The sequence below is a fragment of the Lagenorhynchus albirostris genome, chromosome 20 (genome assembly GCF_949774975.1).
Source record: "Lagenorhynchus albirostris chromosome 20, mLagAlb1.1, whole genome shotgun sequence".
Taxonomy (NCBI): Eukaryota; Metazoa; Chordata; class Mammalia; order Artiodactyla; family Delphinidae; genus Lagenorhynchus; species Lagenorhynchus albirostris.
The window spans coordinates 40,598,714-40,615,713 of record NC_083114.1 but is presented as its reverse complement, the minus strand read 5'-3'; the positions used below and the strand labels follow the sequence as shown (position 1 = coordinate 40,615,713).

Genomic DNA, 17,000 nt, shown 5'->3' with positions numbered 1-17,000 from the left:
AAGAAACAAGAAGTTGTTTCATATAGCCAAAATAATCCTTTTGTTCTTTTAAACAACCAGCTTTTGCTGAGAGCCATCTGCGTGCCCAGTCCTGTACAGGGACGTAGAGGTACAAAAATGAACAAATGTGATCTTGACCTTCCAGGAACCAAGTACAGAGATACGTAGAGCATCCCTGCGTTCACCATATTGTGTTACAAAGACTCATACACGGGGAATTATGGGAGAATAGAGGACAGGTACCAGCCCAGGTTCGGGGGGGGGGCGGAATTAGGGTGGCAGAGGGGATGCCTGAGCTGCTCTCCAGGTATGAATGGGAAATAGCCAGGGAAAGAGGAGGGATAGGGAGTTCCAGGCACAGGGGATGGAGGCAGGAGCAGAAATAACAGTAATGTGTGTGGGACATGGGAAGCCTTTGGAGCTGGCTGAGCAGACAGGAGTGGGAAGGCTCTGGAGGTGTCCAGAGGCTGGGGGGGGGGGTCTCGCTGGCTCACGGTGAGGTATGTAGACTTAGGCAATGGACACCACCAGAGAGGCGGAAGCAGGGCAGTGACACAGTGGGATCTGTGTGTGGCCTTGCTCTCTGGCCGTTACGTGAGGTATGAATGTGGTGGAACAAAGGCAGAGGCGGAAGCCGCTGCGTAATCCAGGTGAGACGGTGCAGGCCAGGGTCTCAGCATGGCCTGTGGAGTCAGGGGGACTTGGGTTCTAATTCCACCTCAGCCACTTACTGCTTGGCAAACCTTGGGCAAGTCACTTAAAGCTCCCGAGCTTCAGTTTCCTCCTGTCCAAAGTGAGGATGATAGCATCCTCAGAGAGTACTTGCAAGAGTAATCTTGGTCTCCTGATGGGGTCACCCCAGTCCTTAGCACAGGGCCTGAGTCAGTTCGCACTCGGTAAATGGTAGTTACCACTGTTGTTCTCAGTAACCATGGAGGGGAGGGGCAGGTGTGAGAGAGAATGAGGAAGCAGAGGTGGCAGGTCTTGGCCATCAGCTGGACTCCTCATCCTCGCCTCGCGCCTGGCGTGGTGGTAGAGGGAGGGAGGTAGAGGCAACCAGCTGGCTGCCTTTAGTCTGGAACCCAGCCCCCGCTTCTGGGCTACCCTTCCCAGAACCGCACAGCTGGTGTGTGTGTGAGCGTGCCCACGCGTGTGTTTAGGGAAGGGAGCTCCAGAGGAAACAAATCCCATTCCTCAGTCCTGTGGCTCTGGGAGCTCAGCTTCGTGCTAACTTCCTTCTGTTGACACAAATGACTGGCCTGATGGTACCAGTTATCCTTTGGGCGAGGAGCCAGGATTCAGCCCCGAGTTATTCGTGAGCCCTGAGAACCAGCGCTGTCTCGGGATTATACAGTGTGTTTGCATTGATGGTGCTGGTCTTTCCAGCTCTGAGTTCTGACATGCCTTGTCCTGGATACAGGGAGACCCTTAGAGGGGGCTGCAGACCCCGTACCTCTACCCACTTTGGATAACGCTTTATGGCCCACTCCCAGTAGCCCTTCCCCATTGGGTCCAGTCCACCCCTCACCCAGGGAGTCCTCTGTGGGCAGTGTGAACCCCCAGTGGACGCCTAACACCTCTCCCTTGTCTCTTTCACCTCCAGTCTCCCACCAGCGGAGTGGAAATAAACTTTCCGGGCTAAGTTAGATGGATGGTCCCCATTAGCCTGGCGGGCTGCCCCCCTCCTGCCTCCCCACCGACTCCCCTTGTCAAAGGAGGTGCTTCGGTGTGCGGGGCAGGCTGGGGGGACAAGAGCATCTGGGTGGGGGTTGGAGGCGCCCTGCCCCTCGAGCAGGAATGGTGCCCCCGGGGAAGAAACCAGCCGGAGAGGCTTCCAACTCCAATAAGAAGTGCAAGCGTTACTTCAACGAGCACTGGAAAGAGGAGTTCACCTGGCTGGACTTCGACTACGAGCGGAAGTTGATGTTTTGCCTAGAGTGCCGCCAGGCCCTGGTGCGGAACAAGCACGGCAAAGCGGAGAACGCCTTCACTGTGGGCACCGACAACTTCCAGCGCCATGCCCTGCTGCGCCACGTGACCTCGGGGGCCCACCGCCAGGCTCTGGCCGTCAACCGGGGCCGGCCCACTTTTGAGGGCCAGGCTGAGGGTGGAGGGACCTGTCCGGGCCTGGCGACCACCCCCAGCTTCAGGAGTGTCAAGGTGGAAGCGAACCCGGCCAAGGTGGCCGTGCTGACCACGGTGTACTGCATGGCCAAGGAGGACGTGCCTGACGACCGCTGCTCTGCCCTGCTCGAGCTGCAGAGGTTCAACCTGTGCCAGGCGCTGCTGGGCATGGAGCACGGCGATTACTACAGTCCTAGGAGGGTGAGGGACATGCAGGTGGGTGGCAGCCAGGGCTGTGGGGGAGGGACTGAGGAGGGAGAACATCGAGCCATCTGGGCATGGTACCAGCACGCCAGGCCCCCGGGCAGCAGCCAAAGCACTTCATTCACACCTTCGCCCATCAGAGCCTTCACTGAGGGCGTACCAGGTGCCAGCTCCTGGGTGCCCAACAGTGAAGAGGCCGGACCAGGCCCTGTCCTCAAGGGCTCAGGTCCGCTCCCCTCACTACCTAGGTCAGAGGTTGCAAACTGGTGGCCTGGGAGCTCGATTGGCCCACAGATGTGTTTTGGTGGTTTTCACAGTTTTTAAGAAAACTTAGTCTCCAAGATAAACAAAAAACAACAACCAAAAAAACCCAAGAGATTACATATAAAAATGTGGATTTGTGACTTCTACTAAAAAGCTAGGTCCTGTGCAGTCAGGGCATGAAGTTCTGGAGTTGGAGAGCAGGGCATGGGCTTCCCCATTCCCTTTGGTTTATCCCTGGCCCACTTCAAGGTCAGTATCACCCATGTGGCCCCTGGGGGCATGCATATTGCAGCTGTGTCCTAGGCACTGGCTGTATGAGTCCTGGGGGCTGGTAAGGGGGTGGGGGAGTTGGATCTCATCGCCCAGAGAGACGACAAACAGCACACAGTTGGGGCCCTTTGTAACTGGTAGGGAGTCAACGTGTCTATCAGTTAATCCCTGAGCAGCAGAGCAGAGGGAGACCCCAGGAATAAGGCTGACAGGGGCAATGCTGTAGAAACACACACACACACAAAACGCTGTAGAATCTTTATGGTTCCTAAAGCATTTTTACACGTATAAGTACAACACAAAATTACATTGATGGGAATTCCCTGGCGGTCCAGTGGTTAGGACTCTGCGCTTTCACTGATGAGGGCCCGGGTTCAGTCCCTGGTCAGGGCACTAAGATATGAGTCACAACAACCTTTTGAGGAGCCTGGGGGCAGGTATCAGCCTGGTTTTAGAGCTGAGGAAACAGAGACGAACAGCGAGGTGAAATGATTTGCCCAAGGTCACACAGTCAGTAAGTGGCAAAGCTAGGGTTAGTCTGACCCCAGGCCTGTGCTCTTTCTATCACCCCACCCTGCCTGCCTCCCCTTCCCAGGACAAGCCTAACTCTGTCCTCCCTCCCTTTCTTTCCCTGGCTGTCCCAGGTGGCCATTGCCAGTGTCTTGCACACAGAGGCCTGCCAACGCCTGAAGGCATCCCCGTATGTGGGCCTGGTGTTGGACGAGACCAGGGACTGGCCTGAGTCCCACAATCTGGCCTTGTTTGCCACTTCGGTGTCCCCCTGCGATGGCCAGCCTGCCACCACCTTCCTGGGCAGTGTGGAGCTACAGGAAGGCGAGGCCACTGCTGGCCAACTCCTGGACATTCTGCAGGCTTTCGGCGTGTCTGCACCCAAGCTGGCCTGGCTCAGCTCAAGCCTCCCCAGTGACCGCCTGGGGAGCGTGGGCCCGCAGCTCCAGGCTGCCTGCCCACTGCTCATGGAGCTGCACTGCCTCCCCGGCCGGACAGATCCCAAGCCCCCTGCCTACCTAGGTGAATATGAAAGTGTGCTGGATGCCCTATTCCGCCTCCATGGTGGCCCCAGTTCCCACGTGGTCCCTGAGCTCCGGGCGGCACTGGACCTTGCAGCTATTGACTTGGCAGGACCACGGCCAGTGCCCTGGGCCTCCCTGCTGCCTGTGGTGGAAGCAGTGGCTGAGGCTTGGCCTTGCCTGGTGCCCACGCTGGAGGCCTCTGCCCCAGCCTCACCTACAACCAGGGCACTGGCCCTCGCCCTGCGCCAGTTCACCTTTGTGGCCTTCACCCACCTCCTGCTGGATGCTCTGCCGTCCGTGCAGAAGCTCGCCCTTGTCCTGCAGCCAGAAGAGCCGGACTTGGCCTTGCTGCAACCGCTGGTGACGGCAGCTGCAGCCTCCCTCCAAGCGCAGCGCAGCTCAGGTGGGACGCGTCTCCAGGGCTTCCTGCAGGAACTGGCAACCTCCAGCCCTGACTTGGGCCGCGGCCGCTGCACCTACCGCGGTGTGGAGCTGGTGGGCTACTCCGAGGCTGCGGTCCAGGGCTTGGAGCGGCTGCGGGGGGCTTTCCTGGACTCCATGCGGAGGGGGCTGCGGGACTCCTACCCCGGGCCCTCGCTGGACGCCGTGGCCGCCTTGGCGGCCATCTTCGACCCCCGCCGCTACCCGCAGGCACCCGAGGAGCTGGGCGCGCACGGCGAGGGGGCGCTGCGCGTCCTGTTGCGCGCCTTCGCCCCCGCCGTGGTGTGCCAGCGGGCGCTGGGCGACTTCGCGCTCTTCAAGCGCGTGGTGTGCAGCCTGGGGCGGCTGGGCCCGCGGGCCCTGTGCGCCAAGCTGGCGTGCGCGCGCTCTGAACTGCACGAGCTCTTCCCTGACTTCGCCGCCCTCGCCTCCCTGGCCTTGGCGCTGCCCGCGGGCGCCGGCCTCCTGGACAAGGTCGGCCGCAGCCGGGAGCTGCGGTGGTGGGGGCCGGGCGGGGCGGGGGAAGGCCGGGGCGGCCCCGCGGTGAAGATCGCGGTGGATGGGCCGCCGCTGCACGAGTTTGACTTTGCGCTGGCGGTGGAGTTCCTAGAGAGTGGGTGGGGCGAGGGGCTCCTGGGCTCGCAGCTCACGTGAGGGCGGCCTCCTCTCCTCTGTCCAGCCAACCCGGGGCCCTAGGCTCTCTAAGGGCCAAGCCGGACTTGACTGTGCTGCACCCAAGCTGACCTCCTAGCTGTGGCCTCCCACCCAACTTCCCCGTGCTTCCTCTGCTCCACGCTGAGTACTAACCCAGCCCCGTGGGCTGTGGAGGAGGGGCTGGATCGGGGGCGGGGCTCGGGCCAGTGGGCAGAGGTGCTGGGGTCTGGGGCACCCTAAATATCACTCCTGACCTTTCCAGAGTTTGGTGAGAGTAGCTCACCCCTTTCCCTCTGAACTCAGCCCAAGTTTTGGTCCTAGAAAAGTTGAGGGGCTATTGGTTGGAGGGAGGAAGACAGGGTCTGCGCAATTCAGGGGTTGAAGGAGAGGAGACTGGGTCCTTGACTGTTGGCCCCCACTTCTAGCAACATCTCTTCAGATGTGACTGGAGAGCAGATGACCGCCCTTGTTTTTGACACACAGCACAGCACCCTCTCTGTGCACAAGCTAACAGTTCAAGGGAAGTGGTGGTGCCCTCCTCACCAGTAGGCTGCCTGAGGCTTTTCTCTATATGGCTGTGTATATCGACATACACATCTATAAATGTAAAATAAATCTATCCTATCTTTCACAGTGTTAATACACAAAATCTAAAAGGACTTACTTTGGTTTTGCAATGACAGGGTCCAAAAAAGTCCCAGGTGAACTAAATTTATTTCTAATTTTTTTCCTCCTCAAAATCTTGTTGCTCTCTAAGTTCCTGGCCTTCCCCTGCCCTTGCCTCAGACTTTTTTTTTTTTTTTTTTTTTTTTTTTTTGCCACGCCAGGATTTTAGATTTTAGTTCCTCGACCAAAGATTGAACCTGGGCCCTCGGCGCAGAGTCCTAACCACCGGACTGCCAGGGAATTCCCAACAGATTTTTTTTTTTTTCTTGCCCACTGCTTGGCTTGTGGGATCTCAGTTGCCCGACCAGGGATCGAACCTGGGCCCCTGCCTCAGACCTTTAAGACCAAAGACTGTAAAACCGCAGTGCTGGACTGGCTGAGTCCGAGATGCAGCCTCAGGCCCAACACAGGGATGTCGGAGGGCTTTTTGCCTCTTGAAGGAAGCAGCTGGGGCCTCACCAGAGCTGGGGAACACATCCTTTCAGATTCCAGTGGGTTTCCTATCCCCTCTGTCAGCCCTTGCTGTGAACCATGTGGGGATCTGGACAGGGTAGGTAGTGAGAGGGGAGGGGGCTGGCCTCTCCCCAGGCCTCCTGGGTTTGGGTTTAATTTGCAATAAAGTGGAAACCCAGTGCATCGTGCAGTCTCCGTGGTGGTGTGTGTGTCAGGGGCCTGACTCCCTTGGCCTGACTCCCCTCTGGGCTTCATTTAGGTCGTTACGCTGCCCCTATGGGTGGGGTGGTGGTCGTCCTTCTGGGCTGGCAGCCTGGAACTGTGGACTCCCTGCTTCTGCTTCCCCAGTTGTGGAGAGGAGAGGCACAGAAACGCGCTGTCCTCGCCCTGGACTCGGCCAGTGCTACTTTGCGAACAGGGAGACAGGGGCTTCTGCTCTCTCTCTACACCCAAGAAGCCCATCAGCCTCGTGTTCTGGCTGCAGAGGGAGGAGTGAGCCCCGTGGCTCCCCGTTTCAGACCCTGCCCTTCTTCCTCCTGCAGCAGGCCCGGCCTCCAGCACCCCCAGCCCCCTGCTGGCCTCCCTGCCCCTGCCCGCCAGGCCTCTGCAGCCCCCGCTGGACTTCAAGCACTTGCTCGCCTTCCACTTCAATGGTGCCACCCCGCTCAGTCTCTTCCCCAACTTCAGCACGGTACGGGCTGGGCTGGCGGGTGGGGGGCATGCAGCCGAGTGTGGGGGTGGAGGGGAAGGGGGGCTGCAAGGGCCCAGCTCTCAGAAGCTGGTCACCAGAGTAACCAAGTGCTCCTGAAATGGGGCCCAGCTCCCACTTAGGCCAGGGATCCAGGATGGTATCACCCCCTCCCCCCAGCAACTACTGCTGGGCACTGGGGGGGCCTGTGAACTGCAGGTTTCACTTGAGTTTCTCTATGGGGATGTCTGTGTGCACTTGGGGTGTGCCTTTCTGTTTTAGTTTGTCTCTATAGGACTTTGTTGTTCGTGGGTGTGAGCTTGTGCATGTGTGTTTATAAACTCTTTGTGCCTGGGTAGTTGTCTGTAATTAGTGTATGTGCCTGTGTATCTGAGAGTTTTTTTGTGTCTTGGTGTGACTGTGTATGTATTTGGTGTGTGTCTGGCCTCTGAGTGTGTGTTTTTCGTGGTTTGGGTGACAGTAAGTGTGTGGATGTTGGTGTGTATGCCAGTGTGTATCTTCCTACTTGTCTCTGTAATTTGTAACTGCCTGTAAGCTTATGCGCTGTGTGTCTGTCTACTAGTCTGTATACACGGAAACATGTATTTCCATGTGTGTATGTGTGTAAATATGAAATTTACTTCACTACATGACCTATAAGGTACGTCCCCTTTTTTAAAAAATTTGGAAAATCAAATATAATCATTGATGAGCCCCACCCCATCCTGACAAGATGGTAGGAAATTCCGTCTCAGTCACCCTTGGGAGCTCCTTCCTTCCCACCCTCCGGGGTTGTGCAAACGTCCTATGGAGCCTGAGACATTTGGGGAGGGTCCTCTGGTCTTCGGTCCCCACTGTCACTTGCTGACATGCTCACTGCTCAGGCACATAATCCCTAAGAGGGGGTCAACCCGCTGTCGTCCTCCTACTGGGGGCCCCGCAGGCCACTCTCCTCTGAAGTCCTGTCCTCTGCACGCCCCCGTCCTGGTGCTGTGGGAGTTAGAGCCTCTTTCTCTTGTCAGGGAAGTTTCTCTCAAAGTTTCTGTTCTCCTCTCTCAGGAAGGTTTGGAAAGTTCCTCTTCCAGACAGCTTCTGCTTTGGGCCCAACAACCTAGCCCCTGAGAAAAGGGAACATAAAAGCTTTGTTTGATAGAAGAAAAAAAATTTATTTAAAATAAGGAAAAGAAAAACACACGCAAATTAATATGCCAGAGAAACGACCCTACTACTCGGGGAACCCTCCTCTGGCTTCCACTTGCTGCCCCTGCTGCGCCTGCCCAGCCCCCCACCGCCCCTGGGCCGTGGCTGTCCCTCTCCCTCTCAGACCCCGTGACAGTGGCAGAGCTGGTAAGATAAGCCTTATGTCCCCCAGCCCGCAGGTCCAGCGCAAGTCTGGGTTATGGGAGAGGAAATTGCAAATTCCTTTCTCTGCTTCTGCCTGCCCCCAACTCTCTGTCCCGATAGTTGTGACTGTTGCGAATGAGAAAAAAAAGAGACCAGAGGGGCGGCAAGAGATGCCAGTGTGATCGCCAGCGCATGGTTCTGTTTCGCAAGGTCATGGAGGTCATCCTGGCCATCCCCCTGCCTCTAAGCAGAAGCGTAGGCCGACAGAGAAGGTCAGCCAGGGAAGAGGCTGTTTCTTTTTCTCTAATGTCCACAGACATAGGAAATTTCTTCCTCTGGGCTGGTCACTGCCCTCCTCCACAGTCTTAGTTTTTGGCATTTTGCAGTGCCCGCCCCCCGCCCTTACTGAGCTGACCCCAAAGTTACTGTGCACTCCCACCCCCTTCACAGATGGACCCGGTCCAGAAGGCCGTCATCAGTCACACATTTGGGGTTCCCTCCCCTCTGAAGAAGAAGCTCTTCATTTCCTGTAACATCTGTCACCTGAGGTTCAACTCAGCGGTGAGAAGGAGTAGTGGAAACAGGCTGGGGAGGGGGCTGGAGACTGGGCTTCTGGGGTCTTTCCTGGAGGAATAGGGGTGGCAAAGGGACTGGGCTCCGTATTTTCTGTCCTTCGTTGCAGAAGAGCCCCTCCTGGTCCTTTATCCATCCCATCCTCTCCTCTCTCCAGATTCCTCTGCCCCGTCCCATCCCATCCCCCTGGGATTTCATTTCCCTCCCCTGTGCCTCTCTCCTGTGTCCTGGACCCTTCTGCCAGAGAGAAGGCTGCCCTTCCCTACTCCGGGTCCCAGGGGTCACCATCGGCTCTCGGTCCAGAGCTGAGTTCTTAATGCACCTGAGAGTTTCCAGAATGTGTTCATGCCTATCCTCTTAATGAGTTTTCATGATACATCTGTGAGATGGATAGAGGTGCTATCATCAGCCCCACTTTTCAGATGAGGAAACTCAGCCTCAGAGAGGTTAAGTGACTTGCATGAGGCCACACAGCTGGTAAGTAGAGCTGGGATTTGAACCCAGGCCTGGCTGACCCCATAGTCCGCATGCTTTCTACCATGGCCCGCCCCTAGAGAGCGGACCTTCCCTGCTCTGGTGAAAGTGCCCAGGGAGGGGCCACGGGGGCCTGTCTTTCCTACTTTTGGGAGCAACAAGAAGGGACCCCTAGTGGACAGGCCAGATCTGGAGGGTCCCTCCAGGCCTTCAGGTTATGTGAGTCATGGAAGTGATGGACAGAGAGACTTCACTCTGAGGGAGGAACCGTTATCTTCTTCATACCAGGCCCAGCACAGTGCCTGGCACATAGCAAATGTTCAATAACTATTTGTTGGAAAAATGTACAAAGGGTTGAATGATCTGAGGTGCACATTCCCGAGAGTGTGGGGACTGCTCTGTTTTTCCACTTGCGCATTTATAAACCTGTTGGTAACTAACATTCACTGAGCACCTACTGTTTGTACTAGGCCCTTATCATTCATGTTCTCATTTTAATTCTCACAACTCTGTGAAATCAGTATTATCATCACAGAGCTCACGAGCGAGGAAACTGAGGCTCAGAGAGGTGACGGGACCTGCCCAAAGATGCACAGTTAATAAGCTGCTGAGGCAGAATTTGAAGCCAGGGGCTGCTTGCCTGGGAGCTCGTGTATGAGAATGCATTCTGTAAACCTCAGGGCCACACACATGCGGTGCCCCCTGTGTGGCCGGAGCCGTGCCTCCCTCTGACCTGCCCCCTGCCCAGCGCCAGCTCATGGATGGGGCAGGTGGACTCAGCCAGTGAATGGTGACCCCATGCCCTCCCCTCCCCAGAACCAGGCCGAAGCACACTACAAAGGCCACAAACACGCCAGAAAACTCAAGGCTGTCGAAGCCACCAAGAGCAAGCAGAGGCCGCAAACCCTGGCCCAGGATGGGACGCTGGTGCCCCCATCCCCGACTCCAGCCAGTGGAGCCCCTGAAGAGCCACAGAGCAAAGGTCAGTCCTGAACTTTTCCCCCCATCCCACTCCAAATCTGGCTTCTGACAAGGGGTTGAGCGATTTCTGCCTATTATTATTCCTGCTCGTGTGGGAGTATTCCATACATACAGGGAAAGGCACACATCACATGTGTAGAGCGCCACGGATTTTCCAGTCTGGATCTGCTGAGATGAAGAAATGTGTCACAAGCACCCCAGAAGCCCCTCCTTGGGTCCCCTCCCGGTCACTACCTTGTTGTTAGCTTCCTAGGGCTGTGATAACAAATGACCACAAACTGGGTGGCTGAAAATAACAGAGATGTATTTTCTCACAGTTCTGGAGGTCAGCAGTTTGAAGCAAGGTGTCAGCAGGGTTGGTTCCTTCTGGGGGCACGGTTGGGTGGGGGGAATCTGTTTCATTCCGCTCTTCTAGCTTCTGGTCGTTGCCGGCAGTCCTTGGCTTGTGGATGCCTCATTCCGGTCTCTGCCTCCGACTTCACATCACATTTTCCCCAGTGTCTCTGTGCTTTCACATGGTCTTCTTATAAGGACACCAGTCATTGGATTAGGGCCCACCCTAGTCCAGTATGATCTTGTCTTAACTAATGACATCAGCAAAGACCCTATTTCCAAATAAGATCACATTCTAAGGTTCCAGATGGACATGAGTTTGGAGGTGATGCTATCCAACCACCTACACCCCTCCTCCAGAGTAACTACGAGCCTGACCTTTCTCACCAGAGATCAGTTTCACCTGGTTTTGGTTAATGATATACAGATGGTCCCCGACTTCATGGTGGTTTGGATTATGATTTTTTTTTTTTTTTTTTTTTGCGGTACACGGGCCTCTCACAGCTGTGGCCTCCCCCGCCGCGGAGCACAGGCCCCGGACACGCAGGCTCAGCGGCCATGGCCCACGGGCCAAGCCACTCCGTGGCATGTGGGATCCTCCTGGACCGGGGCACAAACCCGCGTCCTCTGCATCGGCAGGCGGACTCCCAACCACTGCGCCACCAGGGAAGCCCTGGATTATGATTTTTTGACTTCACAACGGTGTGAAAGCCATATGCATTCGGTAGACACTGGACTTCCAATTTCGAATTTTGATCTTTTCTGGGCTAGCAACATACGGCAGTGGTCCCCAACCTTTTTGGCACCAGGGACCAGTTTTACGGAAGACAATTTTCCCACGGACCGGGGAGGGAGGGTTGGTTTCAGGATGATTCAAGCACATTACATTTATTGTGCACTTTATTTCCATTATTATTACATTGTAATATATAATGAAATAATTATACAGCTCACCATAATGCAGAATCAGTGAGAGCCCTGAGCTTGTTTTCCTGCCACTAGTTGGTCCCATCTGGGGATGATGGGAGACAGTGACACCCGAAGTGTGTTGCTCATGTCCAGTCTACTCCGTAAGATGAAGCTTAATTGTCACTTGCCACTCACTGATAGGACTTTTTTTTTTTTTTAAGAAATTTATTTATTTATTTATTTTTGGCTGCATTGGATCTTCGTTGCTACGCATGGGCTTTCTCTAGTTGCGGCGAGCGGGGGCTACTCTTTGTTGTGGTGCACAGGCTTCTCATTGCGGTGGCTTCTTTTGTTGCAGAGCATGGGCTCTAGGGCACTTGGGCTTCAGTAGTTGTGGCGCATGGGCTTAGTTGCTCCACGGCATGTGGGATCTTCCTGGACCAGGGCTTGAACCCGTGTCTCCTGCATTGGCAGGTGGATTCTCAACCACTGCGCCACCAGGGAAGCCCGCTGATAGGTTTTTTTTTTAATTAATTAATTTGTTTTTATTTTTGGCTGTGTTGGGTCTTCGTTGCTGTGCATGGGCTTTCTCTAGTTGCGGCGAGCAGGGGCTACTCTTTGTTACGGTGCGCTGGCTTCTCATCGCGGTGGCTTCTCTTGTTGCAGAGTGTGGGTTCTAGGGCACTTGGGCTTCAGTAGTTGTGGCACATGGGCTTAGTTGCTCCGTGGCATGTGGGATCTTGCTGGGCCAGGGATCGAACCTGTGTCCGCTGCATTGGCAGGCAGATTCTTAACTGCTGCGCCACCAGGGAAGCCCACGGATAGGGTTTTGATATGAGTCTGCAGGCAGTTGATTTATTGTGGTCTCTGTGCAGTCAGACCTCTCTGCTAATGATGATCTGTATTTGCAGCCGCTCCCCAGCGCTAGCATCACCGCCTCAGCTCCCCCCCAGATCATCAGGCATTAGATTCTCATAAGGAGCCCACAGCCTAGATCCCTCGCGCGCGCACTTCACAGTAGGCTTCGCGCTCCTCTGAGAATCTAATGCGCTGCCGCTGATCTGACAGGAGGCGGAGCTCAGGTGGTAATGCGAGCGATGGGGAGTGGCTGTAAATACAGATGAAACGTCACTCGCTCACCCACCTTTCACCTCCTGCTGTGCAGCCCGGTTCCTAACAGGCCACAGACTGGTACCGATCCGATCCGTGGCCTGGGGGGTGGGGACCCCGATATGCGGTAGGTGCGTACTCTTTTGTGATGCTGGTCAGCAACAGCCGCGTGCCCAGGAGGGTAAACAACTGACACACAACCCATTCTGTGCCCATGCAAGCCATCTGTTTTTCACTTTCAGCACAGTATTCAATAAATGACATGAGATATTGAACACTTTATTATAAAACAGGCTTTGTGTTAGATGACATTGCTCAACTGTAGGCTAATGTAGGTGTTCTGAGCACATTTAAGGTAGGCTGGGTCAAGCTATGATGTTCCGTAGGTTAGGTGTATTAAATGCATTTTCTAAAAAAAATTTCCTTCCTTTTTATTGATTGATTGATTTTGGCTGTGTTGTGTCTTAGTTGCGGCACACGGGATCTTTTGTTGCGGTGGGAGGGCTCTTTGTTGCAAGGTGTAGGCTTCTCTCTAGTTGTGGCACGTGGGCTCAGTTGCCCTGCAGCATGTGGGATCTTAGTTTACTGACCCATGTCCCCTGCATTGGAAGGCAGATTCTTAACCACTGGACCGCCAGGGAAGTACCTGCATTTTCAACTTATGACATTTTCAACTTACGGTATTTTCAACTTACGATGGGTTTATCAGGATATAACCCCATCAGAAGTTGTTGCGTGTAGCTGTATTTTGTCCCTTTTCATTGCCATGTAATATTCCATTGCGTGCCCCATCAACTCTTTCGCTATTCTCCTGTTGACAGATATTTGGATAGTTTCCAGTTTTCTCTGCTATGAATAGTGCTCCGTGAATATTCTAGCACATCTTTTGGGTGACTTCCACATATTTAACAGCTCCCTAATGACTGTAGATCATCAGGGCTGGGTGGGCTCTCTGAGACCACTGGATCCAACTTTATCATATCAGGTGGGAAAGCTGAGGCCCAAGGAGGCCCAAGTCTGCCCAGTGCTTTGGTGGGGAGTCTGGAATTCAGTGCTGGTCATATCTACACCAAGGACCCTTCCAATCTGCCATGCCACCCCCAGAATATCTGCGCTTAAAATCGTGGTCTCGAGAATCATCTTGGGCCTCACACTCTTACCCCACGCCTTCCATCTCCCCAGCAGTTCCTGCAGCCCCTCCTCCTGGTCCCAAAGTCCAGCCACCCCTGAGTCCGGAACCCACGCCCAGGGAGCCGGCCCACTCAGACGTCTTGGATGCTGCCTCCTCTTCCTCCTCTTCCTCTTGCCCACCCTGCTCCCCAGAGCCTGGGAGAGAGGCGCCAGGGCCTGAACCGGCGGCGGCTGCTGTGGAAAGTGGTGTGAGTGGGGAAGGCAGGAGCGAGAAGGGGCGCCTCTACTGCCCCACATGTAAGGTGACCGTGAACTCCGCCTCCCAGCTTCAGGCTCACAACACAGGTCAGTGCGCCCCTCACCAGCTCGAGTCCCGGGGAGGAGATGGCCCTCAGCAGGTGTGGGCAGGCTAGAGCTTCCGGGCACTTTGCTCCAGGGCTAGGTGACAGAGGCGCTGTGCTCAGCTGTGGCTGGGCGGGCATTTCAGGTCCTCCCGGTAGTGCCTGAGGAGGGAGAGTCGGGGAGAGAAGTCAGGCAGCAAGAACTGGAGGGTCATCACTGAAGACAGGAGACACCCCCCCATCTCTCCTTGCATCAGACCCGAGGGAATTGGGTTGGAATGAGAGCCAAAGGGAAGCCGACCTGTTACTCAGCAACGAGGCCTTCCTTGGGGGATGCTGGCATGAAATGAGAACAGCCGGGAGGACCTTTGAGAGGGAAAGAGAAATCTCACATGGCTGGAGGGGCTGGCGGTGCTGAGCAGCCTGGAAGCTTCAGGGGGCAGCCAAACTGACCTGGTTTGGAGGGGGTCTCCGTGGCCCCTGAAACCCCTCTTTGGTGCTAGCAAGCTGTCTTCTTTCCTCCCTCCAGGAGCCAAGCACCGGTGGATGGTGGAAGGTCAGCGGGGCGCTCCCCGCAGGGGCAGGGGCCACGCAGTGCCCCGGGGAGGAGCTGGACACAAGGCCAAGAGAGTGACGGGGGTCCGCGGGGGCCGGCAGGGGCCCAGGCCCCCTTTCCACTGTGCTCTCTGTCAGCTCCAGGTCAATTCAGAGACCCAACTCAAGCAGGTAGGGCAAGTGCGGCTGGGATTGGGGGTGGAGCAGGGGTGAGGGGGGTGGGCCCACTGCCAGGCCAGGAGGAGGGAGCCTGCGGGGAGGAGGTGGGTAGAGCAGAGCAGGGAGCAGTGGAGGAAGAGGTGCGAGGCTCCTGGAAGGCGAAGGCCAATTCTTAACCTCCCCTTCCCAGGGCCGCTCCAGGGCCATGTGCATTAGGTGTGTGAATTGTGGGTAGAGGAAGGGTGAGCTAGCCGTAGTTTGGGGGTCCTTGGGTTCCTCATCTTGTTCCCAGTCTGTCTGTCTGTCCATTAGCACCTGAGCAGCAGGAGGCACAAAGACCGCCTGGCCGGGAAGCCCCCCAAGCCCTCCAGCCAGCACAGCAGGCTGCAGAAGCACGCAGCGCTGGCTGTGAGTATCCTCAAGGTATCTGTCTCCGGGCGACAGAGCTGGGACCCGGGTCCAGAGGGGAGAGGGTAAGGGGAGAGGGTAGGCCGGAAGGGAGGGCCAGCTGGGGGGCTGGGAGGAGGGGCAGGAAGGAAGCCACCCCCGTTGGAGGCTGCCTGGGCAGGGAAAGAGCTGGGGTTGGGTTTTTGGCTGTCTGGGGATCTGCTCAGAAACACTTCCGGGGGGGGGAAGGTGGGCCCAGGTAGGAACCTCAGGGGCAACAGCGAGGCGTGGGCCTGCATCTCCCGGAGACCATCTCCACCCCGCTCCCCATAGCCTCCTCCCTCGGCCCATCCTAAGATTCTCCTCCCTCCAGGCAGGAAGGCAGGTGGTGGAGAAAGCCCTTTGGAATGAATGTTTGGGGGTGGGGAGGAGGATTTAGGTTTGGAATCCTGACAGTCACGTTTCCCCCCCCACTCCGCAGCAAAAAGCCCAAGGAGGGGGCCCAGGGAGGGGACGGGATTTTCCTGGGGTCAGAGACTTGAGTCCTTTCCTCTCTTCTCTGCAGTCTAAACTGGCCTTGCAGAAGCAACTCACCAAGACGCTGGCAGCCCGCTTCCTGCCCAGACCGATCCCCACCGCGGCGGCAACCATCTGTGCCCTCCCAGGGCCCCTGGCCCTCCGGCCTGCGCCTACGGCAGCCACCACCCTCTTCCCGCCTCCGATCCTGGGCCCAGCTCTGTTTCGCACCCCAGCAGGAGCCGTTCGCCCTGCCACGGGACCCATCGTCTTTGCCCCCTATTAGCCCTCCTGGGGAGCCCGGGGCTGATTTCCCAGCAGTTGCCCTCCCCCTCCTCCTCTCCCCAAGATGCCTCGGTTCCCTGCGTCCCACAGGAGACTGCCTTTTACAGCCTAGGGGTTCCTGCCCAATCTAGGAAGAGCTGGGCTAATGCTAAGAGCCCTTCACTCAACCTGCACTGGGGATTCAACCAATGCCCCCCCGCCCCCGGCCCAAGGACCATCCCTCTGCACCCTCCCCTCCCCAGGCCTCTAGGGCTAGCCCTGGGCTCCCCTCCATTTCCCATCCTGATTTATGGGGAACAAACTGGAAAATCCAAAGATCTATGCAAAATCCTAGCCCCAGCCCTGTGGTGCTCCCATTCTCCCACTCAAGACCTATACCCATGTGGCCCGAGGTCCGAGGAATCTTCTTACCTTTTCCTAGCCCGACCTCTATTCCCATGCCCTGGGGGCAGGGAGGGGAGGCCCTCCCCATTCACTGGATTCTCTAGAGAATCACTGGTGTTGAGGGGGCCGTCTCAAGGGAGAAGCTAAGGGGACAGTCACAGCCACCCCAACCACAGGGTCTCAAGATGGAGTGGGTTCAAGGTTACCTGGACGAGCTGACCATTGGGGATGTGGTGGAAGACTGTGGAGGAAGGAAGCAGTGCTAAGTGGGGCAAAGCCAAGGTGTGGCTGGAACTGCAAGCCTCTGGGGCTTTCCATCCGCTCTGACAGGATGGGCTACGACGGGGAGGCCAGGGTAATGTGCTGGCCGGGCCCAGTTTTTAACAGAGGAAGTGCTCAGTCCCACACACGTTCTCCTCTCTTAGCCTTTCATTGATTCCTCCTGAATCCCAGCTCTCGGGGCGGGGTGGGGGGAAGGGGGGGTGGCACTGGGTCTCCCTCAGACCCAGTCTGACACCGAATCCCCCCAGGGCTCCCAAACAAAGAGCTTTCAGCTAACACCGAATTCCAGCTAACACCGAATCCCCCCAGGGCTCCCAAACAAAGAGCTTTCCCTTCCAGCTCTCACCCCAAACTGGCCCCTAAGCGCTCAATTCAGCTTTCCCTTCCCCCACGAGCACCCCAAGGCCCCCTCACTGTGACTCACCTGAGTATTGGGAT

General features: G+C 56.4%; 1 protein-coding gene across 8 annotated transcripts in view; it reads left to right on the top strand.

Moving 5' to 3' along the window:
* LOC132510688 (zinc finger protein 385C) overlaps window positions 1–16,772 on the top strand; it is a 57,311-nt gene extending 40,539 nt beyond the window's left edge. For 3 of the 8 annotated variants that reach the window (XM_060132884.1, XM_060132882.1, XM_060132883.1), the window contains exons 3-9: window positions 6,653–6,801; window positions 8,593–8,703; window positions 10,006–10,171; window positions 13,705–13,998; window positions 14,524–14,720; window positions 15,021–15,131; window positions 15,661–16,770. In XM_060132884.1, the coding sequence (XP_059988867.1) occupies window positions 6,653–6,801; window positions 8,593–8,703; window positions 10,006–10,171; window positions 13,705–13,998; window positions 14,524–14,720; window positions 15,021–15,131; window positions 15,661–15,897 (1,265 nt within the window). In that variant the 3' untranslated portion in view covers window positions 15,898–16,770. Of the gene's footprint in view, window positions 1–1,603; window positions 2,341–3,506; window positions 3,895–6,652; window positions 6,802–8,592; window positions 8,704–10,005; window positions 10,172–13,704; window positions 13,999–14,523; window positions 14,721–15,020; window positions 15,132–15,660 lie in introns of all 8 variants that reach the window. The other 5 variants (XM_060132880.1, XM_060132879.1, XM_060132878.1 and 2 more) reach the window with 5 other exon arrangements.
* Window positions 16,773–17,000: the final 228 nt, after the last annotated feature.